This window comes from Trachypithecus francoisi, unplaced genomic scaffold, assembly GCF_009764315.1.
Source record: "Trachypithecus francoisi isolate TF-2019V2 unplaced genomic scaffold, Tfra_2.0 Lachesis_group8, whole genome shotgun sequence".
NCBI classification, from domain to species: Eukaryota; Metazoa; Chordata; class Mammalia; order Primates; family Cercopithecidae; genus Trachypithecus; species Trachypithecus francoisi.
In genome coordinates this window covers 101,722,178-101,742,494 of record NW_022681473.1, presented here as the reverse complement: position 1 = coordinate 101,742,494, position 20,317 = coordinate 101,722,178, and the positions used below count along the sequence as shown (strand labels likewise).

Below are 20,317 nucleotides of genomic sequence, written 5' to 3'. Positions count from 1 at the left end.
AAGCAGCTGCAGATCCTGCTTTCCAGGTGGTCTCAGCACAGGCACAGCCAGTTGCCTGCAGCTAGGAACACTGAAGCCTGGCCTGCTTTGGGGGCATTTCCAGCATCCCCTCCTATCTGAAATCCCTTCCCAAAACATCCCTGTCCCCAGGGACTGCATAGCTCCTTTTACCTGGTGGCCCAACCCTCTCTGTGTCCCACTGGCTCACTGTCCTCTTGGGTCCCAGGACCTGGGCTCAGTGTGCAGCTTTAGCTTCCATCTGCACAGGGCCCTGTCTGCGGGCTTTGCCCTCCCTGATGGCATGTTCTTCTCCTAACAGCCTGGAGTGAGGGACATTCTTATCATCTCCACTGACAGAACAGAAACCTCTCATACAGAAAGGGTGGTTTCCCTTTCAGGGTAGATCTTCTGATTCTACATCTTATATTGTCCATTCCAGCCCAGGCTTCTGACCAGGCTGAGTGCAGTCGAAAGATGCTAGGATGTCAGAAGATTTTTTTAAAAAGAGAAAGAATACCTGTTTTGGACCAGACCTGTAGGGTAACAGCCTGGGGTGCATGTCAACAGAACTTGGGCTGCTCCAGGAAGCAAGTGGGTAGGTGGTGGGGGCAGAGCAGTTCTTAGTGGGGCTTCAGGAGTGAGAAAGCCAGTCTGGGCATCTGTGTGCTGAAGGGTCCTCTCCTGCCAAGCAGGTGGCCCTGGCTCTGCTACACTAGTTTCTGGGCGGGCACGGGGAAGCAGGAGGCTGGTGGAGGGAGAGCAGACCATCTTTGGTGTGGGGAGACCTACCCTGGTTTTGTGGGGTTACAGGGGACGTGGGAAGGGGGTACCTGGTAGGAACAGCTTCCTGCTTCCTCTCTCATCACAGTTCTGCTACTTGGCAAATAAGGCCTCATTGGAGCAGAGGCCCAGAGAGGCACAGGAGAGGGAATGGTAAGGAGGGATGTGGAGAGAACTCTGACTCTCAACTGGAGCCAGAGACAGCCCCAGGTTCATAGGAAGTGCCGCATGACCGCTCCACTTGCATGTGGCTTTCTCCCACATTCACACCTGGCTTCTGACACCCAGAGCTGCATGTGAGGCCAGGGAGAGGGGGCCACCTCTCTGGCATCCCAGCGCCAGGGGGAGTCAGAGCTGCACAGGAAGGAGGTGAAGGATGGCCATCAGGAAAGCGGGGAGGTGGTGCCATTCCAGGATTGGGAGGGGCAGGGCCTGGGGCCATGGACTGTGCAGAGACAAAGCTGGACCGTCTACACCTTCTGGATTTTCCTCATCAGGCCCAACTCCAAACACTGTCCTGTTGCCCCCAGGAGTGCGTAAGTTGTGGGCAAGGTCATTTGGGGGACCAGGATCTGTGCTGTGTCTAGGGCAGGGAAAAGCATGGGAGGGGCAAGAGAGGCAGGACACTGCACTGCAGGAGACAAGTCCCTTGTTGGTTTTCTCCCAGAGCTGACAGCACAGACCTCACCCAGGCTCTGGGTAGAGGAGGCATGACCCGCTAGTGGGGCTGGCCCTTGCTCTATAACTGACCTGATCCGTAGGTATTTCTCAGGGGGCTTCAGTGTCTCAGCCCACACCAAGGCACTGAAGGAGAGTCTCCCTTTCCTTACCTGAGTGTATTGGCAAAGGGAAATGGGCAGAGGCTTCTAAGAGCATCCTTGCAAAGAGCTCCCAGAGGATGGGCTATGTCTTATTGCAAGAGAAATATTCCTCTGATTTAGGAGGAACTGCAAGAAATGAATGTGTTGAGTGCTTATTAACTGCCTTGCCCTCTGACTGGCAGCGCATCAGGTTTAATTCTTACAATGACCCAGAGATAAGCATTGTTGATGCTAGATGATACCATCAAGCTAAGATAGTTTTAGCAACCTGGGATCTGCAACTAGTAAATGGCTTGGCCAAGATAAGAACCCAGGTCTGCCTGCCCGGGTCCACTAGACCCAGCCACCCACAGTTTCCCTCCCCGACCTCAGCACAGCCTGGTTCCCGTCCTCTGTCCCTTACATGACCTTACAGCAAAGACCCCTGCTACCAGTGATACGATTCAGCGAGCAGGGAGGAAGCAGCCTCTGAGCCCCAGACACCAGGGCACTAAGAGGGGACTGGATGGAATGCAGAAACAAGTAGGGTGTGGTGATGTGGCATGCAATGAGCAAGGAAGGTGGACCTGAGAGCAGCTCTGTCAACCTCACTACATTGGGCGTCGGAACAGAATGCCCCTGAGGAAGGAGTGAGCATCTCCAGGGGGCAAGTGGAGAAGTCTTCGTGGGCAGGGACAGGCAAGTTGGATCTGGAAGGGCAGATAGGATCCCGGAAGGCACCGGTGGAAGCAGTCTTCAGCACTAGCAGGAAGAGGGGCCTGGGGCTGGTGGGGGCTGCAGCAAGGCAGCAAGGCTGGCTGGTTTCAGAGTGGGCTGGAGCCCTAACTCTCTGGAGGCCCTCACATGTTGGTGAGATGTGTTCTATAGGTAAGCGCGGGGGGCATCAGGAAAGGATGTTCCTGAACACAAGATCACCCCAGAGCTGCCATCTGTGTATGCAGGAAGTCCTGGGGCTCCCTCCTTCCTCTCCTACCTGCCACAGGCCCGGAGCCCTGTTTCCTCCCCTTCTCAGCCCTGCCCCTTGTCATTCTCTCCCTGGGGCTCACTCCCCTCAGGTTGGCTTTGGAGAGGGACATGGTCTTCCCAGTCTTCTCATTTCCCATAGGCCTTTTCACCCCTGAGGAGTTTTCTGCTGATCCCTGCAGTCCTGCCTCCCATCTAGACAGTGGCGGCAGCCCGTTTGGGCCTCTGCCCTACACTTTGCTGTGGAGACAGCTTGCCAAGACTCCCTGCTCCTTTAGGATCCCCAGCCTCATAACTGGAGGGTTCCATCAACAGCTTCCATCTCCCAGCACAAGAAAAGAACCAGGTGGAACAATCTGGGCTATCTGCACCTCTGGGGATGGCTAGGCTAGGGGATGCCATCTCCCAGGACCCAGGAATGTCCTCCTTGAGGTGGGCTGCATTGGTTCAAGCACAGTTTAGGATGGGAAAGGAGGCTGTCATATGGGTAAAGGGTAATGAGGGAGTTACTTGAGTAACACTGGTGAGAAAGGACAGGACCAGAAAGCTGGAAGAGGAGAGAAGTGACGGTGAGTACCAATGTGTGCTGGAGATAGGCGTGATCTAATTGCATCCCTGAGATAGCAAATCTGTTATAAATACAGATGCCAAAGCCTGGAAAGTCTGGTAAAGTCCACAGATAGCAAAGGGCAGAATTGGGATGCCAAGCCAGGTGTGCCTGGCTCTGAAGTCCCATAGGGCAGGGTCCCCATCTCCCACCACTGACCCCCATTTCCTCATCCTGCACACAGCTGAAGAGGTCTTTAGGATGCATAGCATGTTCTGATTGCATCCTCCTTCTGCTGGGAAACCGGCAGCAGCTCACAACTGTCCCTCATCCTGTGTGGGAGCTCCCAAATCAGAATGACATTAGGGTCTCTCCACCGAATACGCACCTCCCCACCCACACCTGGACAGCACTGTCCCTCCATCGGCTGGCCACTGTCTGCTCTCCATAGCAGCTGTGTCTCTTTCACATTCCCCAGCTGATCCTCTCCCCTTCTAGCCAGTCCAGGCTTTGCTCCTCTTCTGCTCTGTCCTTGTCCTCATTCAACATACGCATCTTCCAGAAAACCCCTTCCTGATCGACCCCATGCAACATGGCAACTGCCTGGAGGTGGCAAGACAGGTATAGACTGTGCTGTCCACTGTCCCCATGTGGCTAGATACCCACATTTAATTTATTGAAATAAAAAAAAACTTGATTCCTTGGTCACATGAGCCACATTTCAAGTGCTCAGCAGCACTGGTGGCTGGCGGCTATCCTACTGAGCAGTGTGGATGTAGAAGGCTTCCATCCTCCCAGTGCTGGTCCAGAATGGCTCCTAAGTTAGGAGTTTGGATACCTTCAACTACAATGGAGTATAAAGGGTGAAGTCAGGCTTGCGGAGGGAGAAGAGAATGCTTAGATTGGGACATTTTGAGTTGAAGGGGTCTACAGGACCTCCAAGAGGAGATGCCCAGCAAGAAATTAGGGAGCTCTTATCCCCCTGATCCCCAGTCTCCCCTAAATCAGGCTTGAACTTCCACTGGAGACCTTCTCCTTGGGAATCTCAAGGGCCTCATTCAAACCCAATTTTAAACATCCTTAGGGAAGCTCTAGAAGGCAGCTGTGTTGAAATGGGACTCAAAGTGGATACTGTGTGTGTGTGTGGTGTGTGTGTGTGTCTGTGTCTGGCTAGGAGTGGCTTGATAGGGCAGAAGAGGACACTGGTAGGTAATGAGGGGCCATGGGCTGGCCTGAAGTCACGTCTAAGAGTTATCTCTTAGAGGAAGTGGAGGAAGCAGAGGTGTGAGAATCTCTGCCTAGACTCAGGATCACCAGAGCTGAAATGGTTCCCAGAGACAGTCCTGTCCACATGGCATCCCTCGACTCTAGGTGCAAAGGATCACCTACTTTTTCTAACTCTGTTCTTCAAGGCCTTTTCTCTGTTCTCAGCTCTTTCCAATAGGATCAGCCAGCTACTCTTCTCCCCCTTTGGTTCCTTTCTGATCACTCACACCAATGGATCTGAGCTCCCCTGGCTGGAAGGATATAGCCCCAGAGCCTCCTCTGGCTCTCACAGAGTCCTAGATTTGGAGTTAGATCTGGAAGGGCAGATAGGATCCTGGCAGGTGGAGACTTCTGAGTGCAAGGAGAAGCAAACAGCCCTGTGCCTCCTCCACTTCCCTCCTCCTGCTCCTGCATGTTCTGGGAAAGATAGAACTCCTAGGGTCATCTTAACTACAGGTTTTGCTTAAGGCTTAGTCTCAGTGAGACTAAAGAGATTGAGCTGGACAGCTAGCAGGGAGTAGGAGGATGGAACAGTCAGCTGAGTGTCCCCTGCCCCCAGTCCTCAGGAGTCCAAATGGGAGAGAAAAAGACCTCTGACACCCAAGCTGCTGGCCACTGATGTCTGCAGGGTTATGCTAAGGAAGGGCACAGAGAGAAACCAGGGGACGCCCCAGTGCTTCTCAGGCCTGGGTGCTCTTCAGAATCACCTGGGAATTGTTAATGATGCTCACACCAGGTTCCTACCCTGGAGGTTCTCGTTTAATTGGTTGAGGGTAGGGCCAGGTGTTGGTATATTTTAAAAGCCCCTCGCCCAGGAGATTTTAATGTGCAGGCTCAGTTTACAACCCTGGCTCTAGGACACACTCCAGCTTCCTGGGCTTACATCTGACCTTCCATGGTGGCCATAAGCTATGGCAAGGCGGTGGTAAAGGGCCCAGGGCCCAACAGGCTGGAGCTGTGGTCCAGAGGCCAAAGGATGGAGGACACAAAGCTGCTAGCTCTGCTGAAAGGGACTTGTTAATTCAACAGGATTGCACGTGGGCAACACATTTCCTCTGCCCCACCTCTCACACCATGCTGATGCCAGGCTGCTGGCTGCTGGCCCCATGCCCAGACTGGAGTACCCAGCCCAGGAGAATGACATGCAGAGGTGGGCCTGCCAATCAGCTTGGCTCAGAGCTGGCCAATATGTGGGACAGATGATTCCTTTTCTCTGACAATTGCAAAACATCCTTGAGTGGGAGGGGCTGCTTCTACTGGGCTGTCTAGCAGTGTAGGGAGATAGAAGGAGCAGGATAGAGTCCCAGGACACTCATCCTGTCCCCACTCCCTCCAAATTGTTGGCTGCTCTCCTGGAAGCTGAACTAGGGCTCTGGTCACATAAAGTTACTGTGAACACACATATGCACACACATATACCCTACATTAGACAAATCGCATACAAGCACACCATACTAACGCTACTGGCCTCTATATGCAACTTGGTTCCACAGGCTAATCCATCTCTAAACAGGAGACTCAGAGCCTCAGCTTTCTTGACTTCAGAGTTTGAAATCTGGCCTTAAAACTGGACATGATGAAGGGTGAAGGGTGGCACTGGGGACCAGAGACCTCGCATCTCACATAGGATGACTTATCCACAGTTGGAGTGTACCCTTCCTATATCCCGCAAAGGCCATGAGGGAGACCCATGCACTGGGATCAGGGGCACTGGAAAGCTGTGGTCAGTGCGGCAACAGGTGGCTGGCTGGGACTTTAAATAGCAAGAAGAAACCTCCTTTGAACTTTTAGCTTCTGCCACTTGAGCAAAGCACATGTCTCTGGCTCTCCCACCCCAGCCTGAGGTAAGGAGCCAAGAACACAAGACATGAGATGGGAGGATTCTGCTTCCCTCACTGCTGTACCTCCCACCATCTTCAGAAGGGGTCTGCTAGGATGCAAGGGCCCCTGTGAACTCAGAGGCGAGTGGCAAAAGATCATAGGTGTCTTGGACTGGAGAGGGGATTCATTTGGGGGGCTTGCATCCCCAAAAAGGAGGGGGAGGAAGCCTGGGTTCTGTTGGAAGTGACTGGAGGACATGTTGAAGGCAGCTTTCCAAGTCAGGGCCCCTTCCTCAGTTGCAGCCACAGTGATACCTCTCCCCATGCCTCCGTCACCCAGGTTCCTGTCTCCTCTCGAGGTTGAAGGGGCAGGTGAAGAGTGCAGGGGGAAGATGCCCTGCCAGAAGCCCAGCTGCACTTTCACCAATTCCTACTCCATCCAGGCGAGAGGCCCTAAGTTGTCTAAATTCCTTCCTTCCTTCCTTTTCTTCCTTCCTTCCTTCCTTCCTTCCTTCCTTCCTTCCTTCCTTCCTTCCTTTTCTTCCTTCCTTCCTTCCATCCTTCCTTCCTTTATATATATATGTATATGTGTGTGTGTGTGTGTGTGTGTGTGTGTGTGTGTGTATGGAGTCTCGCTCTGTTGCCCAGGCTGGAGTGCAGTGGTGTGATCTCAGCTCACTGCAACCTCTGCCTCCTGGGTTCAAGGAATTCTCCTGCCTCAGCCTCCCTAGTAGCTGGGATTATAGGCACATGCCACCACACCCAGCTAAATTTTGTATTTTTAATAGAGACAGGGTTTCACCATGTTGGCCAGGCTGGCCTCAAACTCTTGATCTCAGGTGATCTGCCTGCCTCAGCCTCCCAAAGTGCTGAGATTATAGGTGTAAGCCACCATGCCTGGCCAAGTTGTCTAAATTTCTGGCTGGGCTCCTGGCTCAGAACCACCCAGAGTGGCCACTGACGGCTCCTTGCCCTCTAGGAAGGACATGATGACCCTCTTTTGGCTGTGGAGGGCCAGTTGCAGGGGTGTGCAGCCTACTCCATCCTGCATGTCCAGCTGGGCGCCTTCCTTGACCAGCACTTTGAGGATGACTGTGTTGCCCTTGAGGGCGGCCAGGTGGGCAGGTGTCCAGCCCACCTTGTTGAGGGTATGGACATTCGTGTGATGTTCCAGGAGGTTGATGACACTCAGGAAGGTGCCCCTCTGGACCGCCAGGTGGAGGGGTGTCCAGCCTGACTGCCCTGCAGCATTGGGGCCAGCCCCGCACTGCAGCAGTGCCGACACCACCGCCTCCTCCCTGTGACGTGCAGCTAGGTGCAGGCGAGTCCAGTTCATAGCTCTGAGAGCACCCATGTTTGTGTGGCTCTCTGCCAGCAGATGCATGATCGCCAGGTGGCCCTTGTAGGCTGCTAGATGCAGGGGTGTCCAGCCCTGGTGGGTGGGCAGCTCAAGGCTGGCTCCGTACCTGAGCAGCATCTTGCAGATCAGGTATTTTCCTCTGGCAGCCGCAGTGTGCAGTGGGCTGTAGCCACTCTGGTCAAGGGCATCAGGGGCCGCTCCACTCTTCAGCAGGTGTTGGATGGCCCTCACTTTGCCCCGCTCTACTGCCAGGTGCAGTGGTGTTTTCAGGTGTCTCTGCTGAGCATCCAGCTTAGCCCCCTGGCTGGTCAGCAGCTTGACCAGGCTAACATGGCCAAAGTAGGCAGCCACGTGGAGAGGGTTCTTGCCCTCAGCCTCATGCAGGTTGGGGTCAGCCTGACGGGAGACCAGAAGCCGTGCCACATTCTCAAAGTCATTCTGTGCAGACAGGTGAAGAGGGGTCCATCCCTCATGTTCCTGGGCATCCACACAGGCCCCATGGTCCAGGAGCAGGCGCACAGTGCGGGCATCCCCATTCTGGGTTGCAAAGTGCAGTGGGGCCCAGCTGTCCTCATCCACTAGGTTGGCATTGGCACCATGTCCCCACTGTGTGTGTTTGTGTATGTGTCTGTGTCTGGCTAGGAGTGGCTTGTGCCAAAAGCAGGGCACAGAGGTAGAGTCGCTGGTCCTGGGCGGCGATCAGGAGGGGCGTGTATCCAGAGGCCGTCTGGCAGTCCACGTCTACCTCATGGGCCAGCAACAACCTCACCTGCTCCACACTGCCCTCGGCCACCAGGAAGTAGAGGGGGGTGACCTTGTTCTCATAGATGCACAGTTCCCCATCTTTTGGGACCAAATTCTCACGGTCGGAGAGCTGAAAGGCCCACTTCAGGTAGTTTCCTGAGTCTGCTGGGAGAAAGATGGGGTTGAAATAAAAGACCTGTGACCTGTCCAGAGGTTATCATGGCCATCTGCCTGCCCCCTGGAAGTACCATCCAAGAACAGAGGCTAGAGCAGTAAGGGCAATGCCTTTCCTAAGCATGGCTCTTTACACAGCCATAACTATTACTATTCAAGTTCAGGTTCTGTCGTCCTGGAGAACTGAGTCCTGCAGTCCTTTCCCCACAGATGAGGCAGAAAGAGCAGTGGGCTCAGGAGGCCTGAGCGCAAATCCTGGTTTTATCCCTCAGCATCCCCCGACCTTAGCCAATTCACTGCCTCTTTGAGCTTCCATATCTGATCAGCAAAGACAGGACAGACAATGACCAGCTCCTTCTACCGTTGAAGGACAAATGACGTAGGTAAGAGCTTTCAGGGCAGGGCCTGAGGGGAAGTAAGTAGTTGTAAGTTGGAAATAAACTTGTGATTGGAGCTCTATGATCTAAACTCCCCTCTGAGGTCTTAAGGATCAACATCCTTCTGCTCTACCCAGTGGAGTTTTAGAATAAATGATTACTACCCAGGCCTAACCCTCACAGATTCTGGTTTAATTAGTCTACGGTGTGCCCAAGGCAAAGCATTTTTTTTTTTAATTTCCCAAGCAATTCTAACATGTAGCTAGCCTTGAGAACCAATGCTCCACCTCTCAGGTCAGGAAAGGGGAAATCCGGTCTTGCAAGGACACAGACCTGAAGGGGAGGCAGCCAGGCTCCCTGAGGGCATGTGCCTTTCTGAACATGCAGCTGGGTGCTGGAAAAGGGCACCCAAACCCTGGATGTGTGACAGGCCTGCGGAGGAGGGGGAGACCAGGGAGATGGGGAAAGGGTGTGATTTGACTCCACTTTCTCTACTGTGAGTTCTCTGGTCCCACCCGTGGCACCCAGACTCACCGCTGTCCATCAGTTCCTGACTGATGTCCTCATTCACCTGGGGAGGCATAACCAGCAGGCAAGGTGGAGATCAGTGGTGCAGTTCTAGCCTGTGCCCTCCTCCCCTCCTTCCCTCTCTCCAGCACTCCGGGTCACTGTCAGGACTCACAGCCCACTCTATCTTGGGAGACCCTTCTCCTTTGCTATGACTATCGCCATCACTCCAGAGGAAAACACTGAGCTGGAAAAACCCTCCAGAAAGAGGCAGCTCAGGGCCTTGCCTTCCACTTGGGCCATGTGAACTTCAGGGTGGATCTGTGAGTTCAGCCAGGGGAGCCCCATGCTAACCCATGGCTGGTTTCCGTGTGAGAGTAGGGACAGGAGAGCAGGGGGATGATGTTGACACCCACAGCATGAAAGCTTGGGAGAGCCAGGCCTTCTTTTGCAGGACAGGAGGCAGCTTGGTCCAAAGCATATGAGAGAAGGTATATCCTTCCCAGGGGCTCTGTGCTCCAGTCACCATTATCCCTTGGCACACCTTTGTGCAAATTAGGGAAAGGTGTTCCCTCTGGATGGAGGTGGCCCCGAAATGAGCTGTGCATGAGTGCTCAGTGTCTGGCCAGAGATCACAACAGTCCACACAGCGGGCTCCAGCTTAGCACGACTGTAAGGACTGCTCAGCTCACACACTCACCTCCCGGGGCTGGCGCAGCAACAGCTTGCAAGACACCTTCCTGGCCAGGGCCTCGCTCTTTGGGACTACAACAGGACTCTGCAGCAGAGACAGCAGTATGTCTGTCTTAATGGTAATGTCTGCTCCATGAATGGGAGAACAGGAAAGGAAGCAACAGGCTGGCCCACAGTACCCTCCCTGTTTTAGATGCCCTAATATTCCTGTCTCCTCCAAAAATCCATTCCTGGGTTGAACATATGAGCATATGAACATATGTTCATATACATGCATGAGATGGCAGGAAACCTGGGTCATGGTGGGGCACCTTCAGCAAGTCACTGACCCTCTGAGTTATCAGGGTCCTTTCCTACAGATTGAGGGGGCAAGGTTAGGCGATCTCTAAGATGCGCACACTTACACACAGGTACGTTTTCACAGTCCCCAAAGGACTGGATGACCTCATGGGCCATCCCCGGCCTGTGATCTCATGGCTTGGAAACATTTTACAAATGAGGGAACAGTAGCTCTGAAAGGACGCAAGGCTGGCTGGAGAGTTTGGAAACAGGGCCAGGCCCAGATGCTGTGGCTTCTGCCTTTTGGCACCGAGGGTTTTCTACTCTGCCTCCCACAGGTATGCGCATTAACACATACAGAGCCCAGAACCCATCCTTAGCTACTCCTGGCTCCCAATGCTGCCCTCCCAGCCCTGTGATGCAGATTCTGCCTCAAAAATTCCTTCTAGGCCAGGTACAGTGGCTCACACCTGTAATCCCAGCACTTGGGGAGGATGAGGCAGGAGGATCACTTGAGGCCAGGAGTTTGAGAACAGCCTGAATAACACAGTGAGACCCCATCTTTAAAAAAAAAAAAATCTACAAATTAGCCAGGCATAGTGGTGTGCTTGTTGTTCTGGCTACTCAGGAGGCTGAGGCGGGAGGATCTCTTGAGCCCAGGAGTTTGAGCATATGGTGAGGAATGATTGCAACACCACACTCCAGCCTAGCCCACAGAGAGGATGTTTCTGGAAAAAAAAAAAAAAAGTCCTTCTAGGCCATAGGGTCAAAAGTGTCTCTCTGCATAGCTCCCAGGAGTGCCCAGTCATCTCCCCTCCCAGCCGCGCCCAGCTCCCAGTCCCTGGGCAAGGGGCGCTGGATGAACACCTAGAAAGCATGGCCTCTTGGGGTCCTGGTCCCAGCAGCATTTCATCAGGTCCATCAACTGCTGGGCCTCACTTGGCCATTGGTCAGAGACAGGCTGTAGGGAGGGCCGCATGCCTGCCGTCACTTGGATAATAATCATCATCATGTTGAACCCTGCAAAGGGAGGCTCAGGCTATGTGGGTGTGGAGAGGTAGGGCTGGAGGGGAGCAGGGGAGGAAGGCGGGGACTCTGAGGATCCCGACAGGGCACGCATGCAGTGGGGGCTCCACAAATGCTTGGTGAATAAACAGCTAGACTGTCAACCGACTTGAGGTTCTGTGCTGAGTAGCCAAGTCTCTCTGGTCTGGCTCCAGCCACCTCCCAGGTCAAGACTAGACATGACCCCACATTGCAGGTCTGTGCTGTCCAAAAGTAGCAGGGCTGACAGACAGGCCTAGGTAAAGGCTCTGAGTCTCAACATTGCGAGGTTTTCCAAGTTTCCTGCCGTCTCTTTACCTGGCATGATAGGTGGCAGGGGGCAGGGGTATGAGAAGGCAGAAAGGCCACTTTAGAAGCAAGGAAGTGAGGGCCACAAAGCATGGGCTGGGGACTGGGCTGACCTTCCCTTTCCTTTAGCTGTGACATGAGCTCTAGAAATAGAGGCAGGAAGGAAGGAGGGTGAGGAGAGGAATCCCTGAAGAGAATACAGTTCCACACACACCTGGACTTGCGCTCCCTCTCAACCCTCAGTCCTCCCACAGCCCCTTCCAGGAGCCCCTCCCAGGGGCCCTCTTGCCCCCGACACAGAGCCACAGCTGCCTGCTTACCTGAGTATGGTTTCTTCTGAGTGAGGAGCTCCCAGATGACAATCGCAAAGCTGTAGATGCAGAAAACGCTTTCTGAATGACTTAGTTGAACATCCAAGATCACCCCAGCCTGGGGGACCTACGGTTCACACAGCTCCAGGCAAACCTCTCCAGCCAGAGTCCTCCCCAGCCCTCTGCCTCGGGCCAGACCTCATCCCCACACTGCCCTGCCCTTTGGGCCATAGTGGCCAGGCAGGGTGGTGGCAGCAAGCTGCCTGCTGTGTGTGTGGCATTGTGCCTGGCCTCCTCACCTGTACACATCATGTTTGGGCCCCGGGGCCTTGTTACTCTCCAGGAATATCTCAGGGGGGATGTAGCTGAGGGGGGGATGTAGCTGAGCGTGCCCCGCAGAGCCGACCTCTCGATGTACTGCATCCGGGTGGACTATTCCATCCACTTGGACAGGCCGAAGTCTGAAATCTGGGAGAAAGCAGGGGCAGGGATAAGGACGCGATAGAGTCACATAAACAGAAAACAGCTATGGCTTCCCACCCCTCCTGCTATCTGCCTGTTCCAGGGTAGAGTAGTGGTTTTCTATGACACTCCCTCCTAGCACTACCACTTACTATCTGGATGATCTTGGCCAAATTACTTATCTTCTCAGAGCCTCAGTTTCTTCATCTGTAAAGTAGAAGTAATATGAGTGTTTAACTCACAGTGCTATTGTGAGCACTAAATGAAGTACCATGCAAAAAGCACTTAAACAGTGCCTGGCACGTAGTTAGGAGATGGTAGGTGTTACCATTATCCAGAGACTATGGATAATGAAGTTGCCACCTTCCGTGAGCTGTTCATTTCACCTCCGGGGCCCTGAAACACTTATACCATGGACATTTATCTTCCCTTTGCTCTCATCCATTGAGTCATTCACTTGCTAAGTTGGCCATGCATTGAGTCCCAGGAAGGCTGTGGACCAAGGACTGGGCAGCAGATGAGAAAAATGAGACACACCCTGCCAACACACACACTCCATATCCTCGTAAATACTTATTCAAATGGGGGGTCCAGCCAATAATGAAAGTGTTTCACTTATGATTATATATCTATGTTGGGGTTAGTAATATGGAGAATCAGAGGTACAGTGAAGGTATATAATGGGGACCTGCTGGAGTAGATCAGGGAAGAGCTCCCTGAGGAGGTGATATTTAAGCTGAGAGCTGAATAGTGAGTAGACCTTTGCTAGATAAATTGGGGGGTGTGGAGGAACAGAAGGTGCAAAGGTCCTGGGGCAGAAAAGAGTTTTAAGAAGTGAAAGAATGTCCATTACAACCTTTCTTAGGGATTGTCTCATTTACACACATCTCCATCCAAATAAAAGAAAGTGTGGGGGGATAGAGATTATTCTGTCCAATTTAGAAATGGGAAACTGAGTCCAAAGAGGGTTATTATAGGCATCCTGATACCCAGCCTCATGCCCCAAATTTCACTGCTTAGCCATCTCTGCTGCAGTGTGATCCCTGCCTTTGGAATTTGTCCATGAAGGGAACTGCCTAAAACCCTTGTCAGACCCGTCGGGCAGGTGGATAATTCTGCTTACCTGGAGGAAACCCTCAAGTGAAAGGGAGCAGAGAATTGGCCAGAGCCCTTACTTTGACATGCATGTTGCTGTCCAGAAGGATGTTGCCTGGCTTGAGGTCCAGGTGGAGCAGAGGCGGCTTAATGCTGTGCAGGAAGTTCATGGCCAAGCTGGTCTCGTGGATGATGTGGAACTTGAGCTTCCAGCAGAGGCTGTGGATGGGCAGCATCTTCTCCAGGGAGCCACTGGCCATGAACTCCATCACAATACCCAGGGGCTGCTTGTCCACCCCGTAGATGGACACAATGTGCTGAAACTTGATCTTCTCCATTTTGGCAGCTTCTTCAATGAGGTCATTCACATCAGAGCTATGGAGAGGGGGAGCAAGATATGGAAGGGGGTGACCCGTTCATTACTATAGCAACCAGCAGAACACATAAACTAGCCGTGATGCCAGGCTGCGGGGACCCAGAGAAGCCTCGGGAACTTGCAAGGTAGTGGAGGAGGACAGACCTGAAGCACTACTTAGCAGGCAGCATAGATTACAGTCCAGCAGCAACAAGGCAGGAAGTCAAGGAGTTTGCAGCTTTAGGAGCCAGTCTATTCTGCAAAGGTGGCCACAAAAAAGCGCATATCACAGTTTGCCATTTATTCTGGTTGCTTGTTTCTATGTTTATCTCCCCTAGTAGATTTTGAGCCCCTGGAGGACCAACATGATGCCTCATGCTTCTGCTTCAAAACATCACTTGTTACCATTTAAATTATGAAGTCATACGTATACCTTGTAGGAAACATACGGAATATAGAGAGCTATATAAAAGAAAAATAAATAATCAGGTATGCAACCTTCCAGAGCTAGCCTCTGCTGATATTTTGGTAAATCCTTTTACTATCCACCTTCAAGGTATCTCTTTCCCTTTCTCCATCCCTTTCACTCCTTCTTTCTTCTCGTTCCTTTCGGATCACATAGTATGTGGAGCACGAGCACTTCCCCGCATTCCCCGCATTTGTGGAGCCCCCACTGCGTGCATGCCCTGTCGGGATGTTCATAGCCCCTGCCTTCCTCCCCTGATCCCCTCCAGCCCTATCTCTCAACACCCACATAGCCTGAGCCTCCCTTTGCAGGGTTCTTCCAAAGCATGATCTCCCAAAGCTGCACACTCTTCCATTTTTATGGATGAACTGTAATTATTCATCTTTATAATTCCCACAGCACATTGCCATGCACTGCACAGTACATCTTTGTTGAATTGGAACAGAAGTCACAACTTAAGGGAAGGCCTTACAAAATAAGCATTTGTAAACCCTGTTGCTCATTTCACTGTATGTGCCCACGGAACAGTAAATATGGATTGTTTTGGGATTGCGGGGATGGGGATTAAGGAAAAATGACAGATTTGAGAGCACAGTATTTGCAAAACTGTGATGCTGCTGTAGTCAGAGCCTGCTGGCAATGTGCTTCCGGGGCCTCCCTGGGAAGCCAACTGGAGAGCCCCAACCTTCAGGAAAACCACATGCTCTTCCTGGCATCTGGACGGGTTGGCTACTGTAGGTTTCTCCTATTCTTGTTTACTTGTGCCAGAGATCTCTTCTCCACCTCTGCGATATTTTTAATCTGTCTTCTCTCATCCTCTTGGGTTCACAGGAACCAGTGACATCTGCCATGACGTGGAAAAAAGCATGGGATGTGGGAATCACACTGCCCTGATTTCAAATCCCAGTTTCACCCTTTATTACCTGCATGACCCTGGGCAAGTGGATCCTCTGGGCCTCAGTTTCTAAACTAAAAACTGGGAATTATTGTAACTGCCTTGCACAGTTCTTTCATAGCTTCATACCCAGAAGTCTTGAGAGCATTGACTGCTGTCTCTCCTCTTCCTCATCTTGCTGCACCCACTTTCATCTAGTTTTTGGTACCTGCACTTCCCTGAACACCTGTGGCTAAAGTCACCAACAGCCTCTATATTGCTGTATCTAACCAACAGTTTTCACTTCTCAGTGTATAGTTCAGATCTCTGACTCTTTTTCTTGAAACTCCATTACCTGAGCCATGTGTCAACATTCTCCTGCGTTTCTCCTGCCTTTCTGGTCACTTCCTCTCTGTTTCCTTTGCAAGCTCATATCATGTTACTTGACCACCAGGCTTGGTTCAAGCCCCCTCTTCTTTGCTCCTCTCCCTCTATAATCTTTCTCTGGTCAATCTCGACATCTCCAGTTGGATATTCAATACCAAATGCGTGTAAAGCTAACCTCCTGATATTCCCCTGAAACCTGCTCTTCCTACAGTTTTCATCATTTCAGTGAATGGGGCCTCTGTCCTTCTAGTCCTCAGAATAGAACCCTCGTGTCATCTTTGACTCCTTTCTCCCTCTCACTTCCTACATCCAAGTCTTTGCAAATCCTGCCAGCTCCAGCTTCAAAGTACTGTTGAGCAACAAGCTGACCACTTCTCACCACCTCTCCCGCAAGGTGCATCTTGGCCCAAGCCTCCTAATTGGACTCTCTCTTTTTCCCGCTTCCTCTCCACAATCATTCTCAACCCAGCAGCCAAAGTCATATTTTAAAATCTAAGTCACAGCATGTCACCGCCCTTCTCCAATGGCTCTCCTCATCACGGTAAAAGCCAAAGTTCCTTCATGGCTGACAAAGTCCTACAAGATTTGTCCCCAACCCCAGGCACAGCTTGCTGACTTCCTCTCCTAATCACTCCCCTTTCATTGTGCTCCTGGCACACGGGCTTCCCACTGTTCCTCCACCGTGACCAGTGTGGTCCCACCTCAGGACCTTTGCACCTGTTGTTCTCTCTGCCTAGAACACTCCTCCCTAACAGAGCCACATGGATTACCCCTTCATTTGCTTCAAATCTCTACTCAAATGGTACCTAATTAGTGTGTATTTCACAGAGGAGTCTCTATAAAAAAAGCAACCTCATCCCAACTCTTATCTCCCCTATACACAGGGGCCCTGGCATTAATATTTTTAGACCAAACCATTTCTTAGAAAATCAGACTTCTCAATTCTCCTTAGATATTGTAATCAAGAACTGTCAGGTGGTCATGAGCACTATAGCTAAAAAGTTTATTATTCATTTGCTATTTATTTTGTCTTCCTCCTTTAGATTATAAGCTTCATGAGGTCAGGAACTTTGTTTTTTTCACTTAGTGCTTGGAATGAATGCATCTCAAATGCCTTTGTTTTGTTTTGTTTTGTTTTTTTGAGACTGAGTCTCATTTTTGTCGCCTACGCTGGAGTGCAATGGCGTGATCTTGGCTCACTGCAACCTCTGCCTCCTGGGTTCAAGCAATTCTCCTGTCTCAGCCTCCTGAGTAGCTGGGACTAGAGGCACCTGCCACCACGCCCAACTAATTTTTGTATTTTTAGTAGAAACGGGGTTTCACCATATTGGTCAGTCTGGTCTTGAACTCCTGAACTCAGGTGATCCACCGGCCTTGGCCTCCCAAAGTGCTGGGATTACAGGTGTGAGCCACCAGGACCAGCCTGATGCCCTAGTTCTAATGACCACTTACAACAAATGACTCCCAAGTTTTAATATTCTTAACACCAACCTTTACTCTGCCGTCCGCTTGACAACACTTCTTGGCTATTTAAAGGCATCTGAAACTCAACAGGTACAAAGCTGAACTCATGATCTTCCTCTCCAAACCTAGGCCTCTTTTCATATTCTCTTCATTAATTGTCAACACTGCCATTCAATAAATATTTATTGAACACCAACTATGTGCCAGGCACAGGAGACAGAGCTGTGACCAAAACAGACACTCTCATGGAGTGAACATTTTAGTGGACCCTCCATTCCTTTGGGCAAGCCAGACATCAAGTTAGCTTTAATACTCCTCTTCCTCATCATGACCCTCCCCATGACTAATTCAGCACCAAGTCAGGTGGATTTTTAGCTTCTAAATATGGCTTAACCCGATCCTTTCCTATCTCCACTACCAACACTCCAGTCTAGCCCCCATTACCCATCTCTTGTCAGAATGAAGATAACAATCTCCTAACTTGACCAGCATCCACTGTACCCCTCCCAATGCATTCTCCATACTGCAATTCTGATTAATCCCTCCCATTATCACCACCGCTACCTGGCTGTAAATGCTCAGTGGTTTTCCACTGCTCTTTTACTCTCCCAGCTCCAGCCATCATGGCCTTTTCCCATCTTTGTACTTACCATGCCCCTCTAGCCACAGATTCTTTGCACACTCTGTTGTCTGTTCTTGGAAAACTGTCTCCTCCTCACCTACTTAACTCACTCATTCTTCACATTTCAGCTGTAGCGTAACTTCTTCAAGGAAGCCTTTTCTGATCTCAGTCAAACTTTCTATTAATGAGCTCTCTTAGAACCACAAATCTCCCCTTCTTAAGCTTCTCACAGTTGCACATTTACATTTACATGTAAGATTATCTGGTTAACGTCTTCCTCTCCCTAGGCTGCAAGCTCCTGGAGAGAAAGGACACATCTGTTGCATTCATCATTAATCCCAGGGTGTAGAACAGTGCCTGAACCATAGTAGAAGAGCAATAAGCGTTTGTCAAGTGGATGAATGAATGAATAGCTGGAAAGAGGATCTAGTAAAGTAATCCATGGAAAGCTCCTAGTATAGTAATCCACACATACTAAGCCTTAATTACCATTAATTATCTTACCCCCTCCACCCAGGGAATTCCCAGAACTTGGGAAGGGAAAGCGGCAGGAGTTAGCATCAATGTCTCACAGTGTAATCATGTCACTGCCATCTGTTTCATTTTGTTCTATATTCCAAAGGCTATAAATGATTTAGACAAATCCTAGCATAATCTGACCCTCCTCCAAAACCAACAGGCAAATGTTGAGGGAGGAAGGTGAGTGGGCCTTAGGCGATTTCATTTTTCCTCTCCTCATAAGGTGGGGGAAGGCCTGGGAATTGAGTGTGTGGCACCTGAGGCTGTGTCTTAAGAGTTTGCATGGTAATCCTAGAGAACCACAGATAGCATCCAAGCCAGATGCCAGTCGGAGAGGCTCCCGCCCCAAACTCTCTAATTGATGTCCTAGAGCCTTGGGAGGAGGACATAGTTATCATGCTCAGATTTAACATCCCGAGTGTCTTCTTCATGGCTGCAAGGTGCAAGCACACAGTTAGTATATGCAACTCCAGTGGGAATGAGACTGGATCCCAAATCAATGGGAAGACAGAGAACAATGGAAACAGTGGGAAAGAGGTAGGAAAAGAAACATGGGGGCATGTCAAGGCGTGGCTATAGTGCACATGACGACAGCAAGGGACAAAAACAAAAACAGACATCAGAGAACTCCAGACTTGACCTTCCAGGGGCCTGTACAGGCCATCAGGTTGGGCAGTCTCCATTCCTCCACCTCCTCAGCCTGCACTGGTTGGGAGGGGCCTCCTCCCTCTACCCACCATGGGAGGAGAGAACATGATTCCCTGCAGATCACTGAGCAAAGTGCCACAGCCTCCCAGGAAGCTCAGCCCTGCCCTGAGAGTTGGGGTAGGTAGGAGGGGGGCAGAGAGCAGTCAAGAGCAGTCATTGCCACAGGACACCCGGGGAAGAAGGCGCTGTAGAGAAGGATGGAAGGAGGCAGGACAAGTTCGGAAGGTTAGATAGGATAAAGGAGTCTTTAGTAGGTAATTCCCGCTTGCCTTTGACCTCTGTTGAGTCTACAAACAAGTATTGTGTGCCAGTTCTATTTTGATTAGGGAGACAGGTATGGCTGCGCCTGGGAGGCTCAGACTACTGGGTGGAATTCAGAGACACCGCGGGGGACAGTCCTCAGCCCCAAACTCAGCCCATTCCTTCCTCGCAAGCTCCCTGGGTCCAAAGCTTGCCGGGCCTCAGTTTCTCCTCCGAGAAAGGGGAGGGCGTGGCTGGCAGTACCTGGTGGCATCGGGTGGGAGGCAGGGGGGCACTTGATGGCGTACTCCGTCGGCCAGCGCCTGTGCCGCGCCTGGAACACCTGGCTGAAGCCGCCGCTGGCCACTAGGCGCCAGTCGCTCTCGAAGTCGTCGCGAGTGAAGATGGGGAGGCTGCCCAGCAGCTGCTCCGTGGGGTCGGCGGCCATGGGGTCAGCGCGGCCGCCTGGCCCTTCTCATGCTGTCTCCTCGCCGCGCACTCCCCACTGGGGCTGAAGCCGGCTGCAGCCGCTTCCTGCTCCTCCGGTCCGGGAAAGGGGAAAGGGGAGACGAGCCGGCACTGCCTCCTTCCCCGCCCAAGAGGAGCCGCTCCTGCCCCGCAAAGGTGGGGAAATCCCAGACATGAGCCCTGAGGCCCCAGCAGGGATGGAGCGACCTGGGTCTGGGGAGAGGGTATGTCCCTCCGAAGCCCTCGCATTTCCCCCGTCTCAGCCTTTGATTTTCCCCAGTTCTCTGTAGGGAGGGATGCTGAGAGGTGAACCGAAGCTGGAAGAAGTCCAGCCTGAGAAGTTGGATCCAGTTTATTTAGGCCCAACGCTAAGTGACATCGGTTAATGCATTCCTGCAGTGTATTCAAGAGGGTTTATGAAGGATTCAGGCCTGGACCCCTGCCCCTATCCAGCAAGTATGGGACTGAAACAATTTTAATGGGGATTTTCTGGTCTGAATCTGTTGGTCTGACTGGTTTCATGTTTCCTTTGTTCTTGTTGGGGTTTTGTTTGTTTGTTAGCCAGCCAGCCTTGGTGTGCTATAGGTTACCAAGGAGGGGTCAGCAGGGACAGAGTGGCGGGGGAGGCTGGGCTCCTGTCTGCAGGGGACTCCCTTCCTGGG

General features: G+C 51.7%; 1 protein-coding gene across 1 annotated transcript; it reads right to left on the bottom strand.

Annotated features, from left to right (window-relative positions):
- Window positions 1–7,107: 7,107 nt before the first annotated feature.
- Window positions 7,108–19,635, bottom strand: ANKK1 (ankyrin repeat and kinase domain containing 1). The gene is given in 11 exon segments (XM_033205579.1): window positions 7,108–8,163; window positions 8,207–8,463; window positions 9,387–9,423; window positions 10,060–10,178; window positions 11,199–11,351; window positions 12,005–12,054; window positions 12,295–12,380; window positions 12,383–12,463; window positions 13,633–13,927; window positions 19,452–19,479; window positions 19,482–19,635. Coding segments are annotated over 11 exon segments (2,316 nt in total).
- Window positions 19,636–20,317: the final 682 nt, after the last annotated feature.